General features: G+C 51.5%; 1 protein-coding gene across 1 annotated transcript; it reads right to left on the bottom strand.

Moving 5' to 3' along the window:
- Window positions 1-1509: 1509 nt before the first annotated feature.
- Window positions 1510-4529, bottom strand: BCL2L10 (BCL2 like 10; the record flags this gene model as incomplete). Its single annotated transcript, XM_080626660.1, has 2 exons — window positions 1510-2535; window positions 4128-4529. 2 exons carry the CDS (start codon window positions 4527-4529, stop codon window positions 2404-2406), a joined length of 534 nt encoding a protein of 177 aa, XP_080482786.1. The 3' UTR covers window positions 1510-2403.
- Window positions 4530-6186: the final 1657 nt, after the last annotated feature.

The following is a 6186-nucleotide window of genomic DNA, read 5'->3' as shown; positions in this document are numbered from 1 at the left end:
GGAAATAAAAATACTCATGTTTTATCTTTGTTCTGCTTGATATTGGAGAGGCACTGAGATCCACAGCAGATTTCCATGGAGCTTTTGCCCTCTGTTTAGAGCATTTCTTGCCCTGTCATTCAGCACACATGCCCCTAAGCATCCTGTATTTCGGAAACTACCTTTGTTTCCCAGCGCCAGCCAGCTCATTCCCACTGTAGCCAAAGTTGCCAGCACCGCAGGCTCCCGGTTGGCCAGAAGGACTGGAGGCAAACGCCCGAGAGCATCCAGCTGCTGCCGAGGCAGGCGCCATCCCTGTGGGAACTTGGGAGAGGAACTGAGCACAATGGTCCCACACCGCGGGCTCTTAATCCTCTTGCCGGGAGCAGCCAAGCTGGAGTTAGAGAACTGGAAGTCGGAGAACAAGCAGGCATTTGTTCAGAGCGGGCAGCGCGGGGGGGAGCACCACCAGCTCCTTCCCGCCTCCGCGGGACTTACCGTCCCTGAATGTCCCTTTTTGTCCTTCTCCCGCATCTGCGGCCGGGCACACAACGCTGCTCTGTCTGGCGCTGGGTTGTGGTCCCTGCCACACGCCTCCCCCGGGGCCCAGTGGCCAGCAGAAGGAGAAGCAGTGTGGCCACTGCTGGCCACAGTGATGCTTGCCAAGGCTCAACTTTCCCAAGAGGAAGTTTGACACACGCCAGCTGCTCTCCCCATGAAGGGACATACCCTCTTTACAAGCAGAGCAGTGGGCTGATGGGTGATCAGGGAGAGAGGCTGAACAACAGGTATGCACCATTTAGCAGGCATCAGAGCCACCAGTGCCACAGAAACATCTCACTTGTAGACAGGAGCATGAGACTGCTTTCAAGAATTAAGCCCAGCACCCTCAAAAAGTACAGCTGCTCGGTATTACTAATCTAGTCAGGTTAAGCTCCATCACCTACTGCTCAGTCATCATTGTAACGCGTGTTAGAAACTCCAGTTTCAGTAAAAAAGCGTGCACGTGTGAAAGAGAGAGGCAGCAGCAAGTGTTGGCAGAGAACAGGAGTTCTTTTGCTCTGTACAAGAAGGAGCAGCTCTCAGAGGAGCCTATCTGCACTCACCTATGCTAATGAACTCTGGAAAGTTTTGCCCTACAAAACCACATGGTATTTCCAGTTGCAGTGGTGAAGACGGACTTTTTGGACTGGATTTTCCACTTAGGCTGACTTAGCCCTAGTTCTTACTGCAGGACTCCTCCGCAGGAAGGTACCACACTGCTCTAGTGCTGCACAGTTACTCGTTTCAGGTCAAAGCACCAGGAAGGTCAACACAAACTGATGCATCAAAACACTCAGCATCCAAGGAGCGGATCACCCATTTGAGCAAATAAGCAGAAAGTTAGGGTTTTTAAAATAAAAATACTCAACATTTATTCACCTTTGAAGTCACCATAGTAAAATTGTACACGCTATGAGTAACCCAGGAACGTTATTAAAAGCTACCAGAAACATAAGGCAATTTGTACAACCATTGAAAGAAATACACAGCATGTTGAAAATAGAGTGAAATATTACTCAAACAAGACAACGCTTGATACGCACTAGAGTGACAAGAACCAGCATTAAGTTTTAAACAAAAATAAAGATGTTATGGCTACAAGTATTATACAGTGATAAATACTTCAAAAATATATTAAGATATATGGAAATTCTTGTTTTGTCAAAGAAATCCAGAGAAATTCCAGCCTCCACTGGATTTCAATATACCAATTAAGGTTTAATATTTAAATTCCTTTCAGTAAGAACCAGTACTGCAGCCATTAGCGTCCTGTATCAATACTTATCTTCTTGTAGTGTAATGAAATCAGCTGTATGTTATATCAAGCCCTAATGCCTCTTGCATCACAGGCATTTAATTGCTCTAAATCAACCAACTAGTTGCCTTTCAGTAACAAGTGCTGTGCACCGCATTTGAAGCCATAAGCTATGTTAAATCACAGTTAACGTTCGCCCACTTTACAGTATTAATGGAAGGCAGGTTCAGAGACTTGCCTCCATGTAAAAAAGATGTCTCAAACAGAGGGTTTAGTAGTAGCAAGTCCACCATAATGTCTTCCTAGCATAACACCAAGCACTCAGAAGTTACAGTACATGAACCATGCTAAAGCTTAGGTTACATCTTCAATAAGAAAGTCCAGAGGATGTTTGTAGATGAGAGGTTTTGAACATGCACAAATGGTCATTTAGGACACATTTGTTTGTGCTGTTACTGAGTATTGAGTGAAGCAGTTTATAGCCAAGGATTTGGCAAGACAGTTTCCCGAGCCAGCTTAAAAATATAAACTTCTTCTTAGAGGGTCTGTTCTATAGAAAATAGAGTGAAATCTGGTAAATTGTCAGTTTTGAGAGTACTTCCCCATGGTGAGATCCGTTCATCAGCCTACCGCACCACCAAGAGAAAAGCCAATCCTGCTATTCCAAACCCTGCTGCGGCCATGATCGCGTTGCTTATGGTACTGCTCTGCTCAGCCGTCTCAGATCCCTGTCTGCCAAAGAAGCGGCAGAAGCCATCCTAGAAAAGCAAGAAAGAGAAATGACATTGAGTTGGTTGGCTTACAATTGACTGGATTTCTTTTAACAAGTCTTGGCACACAGTTTGGTTCACACTCCCAGAATGGTGTGTCAGCTGTAGAAGTATCAATTTAATTATGAAAGTCTAAACCTTCTGCCTTGGGCACAAAAAAATGCTTTGTGAGAGCCTTTGCACAAGGCAACTAGAAGCAGTAGCTACAAGTGCTTGTATGCCTTGCTCAACAGACAATCACAAACTTCCTATCAAGATGCTCAGTGTGCCATTACGTTATTTTAGCCCTTTTAGGCAAGTTTCTGATGGGAGCTGCCAGCATTGTTCCCCCTCATTCAAGTTCCAGAAAGCATCTGAAACACAGGATATGGAAATTTCCACTTGAAAGGCAGGAGACTGAAGCTGGTCCCATCTCAGTGGATACAGGACTGATGATAACACGCTCTTGGAAGGGCCAAGTGGACACTGCTCAGAGCAAAGCTGGCAGCTGCTCTCCCAGATCGTTAGTTGTGATAATCAGAAGTGGCAGCAATACAACTCCAGATGGTCGTGTTTGAACTCTGCTCCGCAGATGTCTATGTAAACAAGTTATACTCTTAATTTCTTCCGGAACTTTGTTCTTTACGCTTTAATTTGTGCGAACAAGCAATGCGATTTTGCCAAGTGACAGTGTACACTGCAACCAACGACCACGCTGTTCTAAGCCGTCAGATGGACCACTGGAAAACCAAGTTCATTTTGGTGTCTGGAAAAGTCAATGAAACCAGTGGCTGCTTCCCCCCCTCCCTTCTATTTTTAGTGCTTATTTGTACTGACATCAAATATTCCACTACGACTGGAAATAGGGAATGTGCAGTTCTGTGGGACAGCTGACGTTTTGCTTAGAAACACAGGCAGAGCTGCATGGACGTTTTAAAAGCTGTACTTTAGCATGCATCTCAAGTGGCAGAAAGCAACAGCAACCATCGCTTTGCACTGCAATGTACATGAATGCTGATGCCCACACCTTCCCAAGGCTCCGACCTGACCAGTTCCAGGACAAGCAGGAACCAGAGCAGCAGGTCTAGCAGATGGGTGGCTTCGTACCCAGGCGTGTTTGAGAACAGGCACATCAGTGTTTTGTGTTTACACTTGGGAGAAGACCCGTGTCAGCCTGCTCTCCAAAATCTGCGGCCCTGAGAAGGTAACCCTCGTTCCCACAAGCCAGTACACAGCTCCTGTATCCAGAAGGCTGCAGTTCATCTACGATGGACATTGGCACCTTTATAGAACCGGGCCAAGGCGCAACACAGGACTCCCGCAGGCACCCCGCATGTCCCCACCGACCATAGCTGTGAGCTCCCCAGGCCCCGCAGATGGTCAGCGCCGTCCTCCGCGGAGCCTCCCGCCTGGGCCACATGCGCCCATCACCCGCATCACGGCGGCCCCTTCCCCGGCGATACCCGCGGCGCCGGGGGCTGCCCTGCCGTGCTCTGCGAGCGGGGGAAAGGGGCCAGGCCCCCGTTATCCACGCCGGGCAGGGCTCCCGCTCCCCACCCTCGCTGTTCCCGGGGTCCGCCCCGCGCCCCGTCCCCGCTCACCCATCCGCCGTGCGCCTCCAGCCACTCGCCGCGCTCCTCGGCCAGGTATGCGGCCAGCGCGGCGGCCAGGCAGCGCGGGCCATCGGTGCAGCCCCGCTCGTCCAGCGCGGCCGCCAGCGTGCCGGCGAACACCACCAGCGCCAGGATCCGGCCCCAGTTGAGGCCGCCGTCCGCCTCCAGCTGCACCGCCACCCGCTCCAGCAGCGCCGTCGCCTCCTGCGGCTCGGCCCGCGCCAGCGGCGCGCAGGAGCGGAAGAAGACCCGCTCCTGCCGTTCCAGCTCGGCCGCCGCCCGCCGCAGCGTGGCCGCCGTGGGGCTGGGGGGCAGCGCGCTGCCGCCGCTGCGGTGCTGGAAGTAGTCCTCCAGCAGCAGCGCCGTCTCCTCCTTCAGCGATCCCGGCATGGCGGCGGCCCAACGGCGGCTGCGGCCCCGCAGCAGCAGCTGCTGCCGACTAAGAGGCGGGGCGGCCCCTCCGCCCGGCCCAGCCCCGGGGCGATGGGCAGCGCTGCCCTCCTCCAGGGCGGGGCCCGGCGGAAAGCCGAGCCCGGAGCTGGGGGACGGCGGTCCCCCGAGCGGCACGTACAGCACAGCGGCAGGGAAGCGAGCGGGGCTCCCCCACGGTCTGGGTCTGCGGAGGGCACGCACTGCACGGAGCCTCAGGTGTCCCCGGCAGCTGCAAACCGCTGGGTTACCAGATGCGGGCGGAGAGATACCTGTTTATTCATAGTTTCCCACACACACACATCAGTGGATGATGTGCATCAGAGCGCGTCAGGTTTTCTAGGGTCACAGGATGTGCGCATTGTGTATTTACCAAACAAGTACAGTGGCGTTTGCTCTGTGATGGACTTACAGGCAAAAATTAGGATTAGGACCTTTGTGGTACAAAGGTTGGCCCTTCACTGCTGGTGTAAAATGAATTGGCAGAGAACAACACTGGCCAAGCCGTGTTGTTTGCACAGCACCATGGAGACATCTCAGCCACATGCCTCCCCTGCATCCCAGCTGTGCCCTTCGAGCTGGGAGTACCATCAGCTCCTTAACAGATATCAAGACTCCCATAAACACCACACCGAGATTTATGGCAGGACAGCACAAGTACACCCAACATGTGCTTCCTGCTCAGTGCTGGTTTGCTGGCGAGGTTCAGGTGGTGGCCTGAGACCATGCTGTCCCACACAGCCCCATACCAGTGCTGGGAGAGGTGCTGCCACAGCAGCCTGGGATGGGGGCAAGCTGTCACCTCTCTTCACACAACAGGATCCGGGTGCCCAACGTGTTAGCATGGGACTGCTCAGCTTCACTGCATCTATCTTGAGTCACAGCTCTCTGTCTCCATTTCACATCCCTACTAGAAAAATCTAAAAATAGATGGTTGGAATAAACCCTATTGCAGTTTCTCAGATCACTATCAAGAACTGGCCTGATCTCTCAGAGTCATTCCCAAGGCAAAGTTTTAGTTTTACATCCCCATATTTGGCTTTTGTTTTGTTTTGAAGCAGGGAAATCAAGCCTGTGTTTATGGGCTAGAGCAGTAGCTGGAATATCTTTACTTGTCACCAGTGCTTTACACACATGCTTTTTTAACTAGAGTTTTCCTTACGATTGTTAATCTTGCGGCAGGAATTTCCTATTGCATTCCTCACAGCAGGAGAGCAAGAGGGAGAGGCCGCTCTTTCTCTTGCAATATCCTTTTCCACCCTTCCTGTTTATACAGCATTTCTGTTTAACAGGATGGAGCTGTCCGATAGTGACTTTGCCCTGGCTATAGCTTGCTTCCATACATTTACCCTGGTTACAGCCTGCTTGTGTAGCCTTTCAGGACTGCTTTTACTTCACCCCAGCTCGGGTCAGGAAAGTAGGGCCAGTGCTGGGGCTCTGGAATGTGACACTGCTGCTCCATTGCTGCACCCAGAGCTGCTGTGGCTGTTCTCTAGGGCTGGGATGTGTTAAGGAAAGGACAAGATGCAGGGTAAAACCTCTCCCTCTGGAAAGGAATAGAGTCATTTTGGGGACACAAATAGCTTCCCAGAAAAAAGGGGGAGTCTCAAACCACTGA

The sequence above is a fragment of the Psittacula echo genome, assembly GCF_963264785.1.
Source record: "Psittacula echo genome assembly, chromosome: 10".
Taxonomy (NCBI): domain Eukaryota; kingdom Metazoa; phylum Chordata; class Aves; order Psittaciformes; family Psittacidae; genus Psittacula; species Psittacula echo.
Note: the sequence above shows the minus strand (reverse complement) of the source record. Positions and strands in the feature narration are given on the sequence as shown.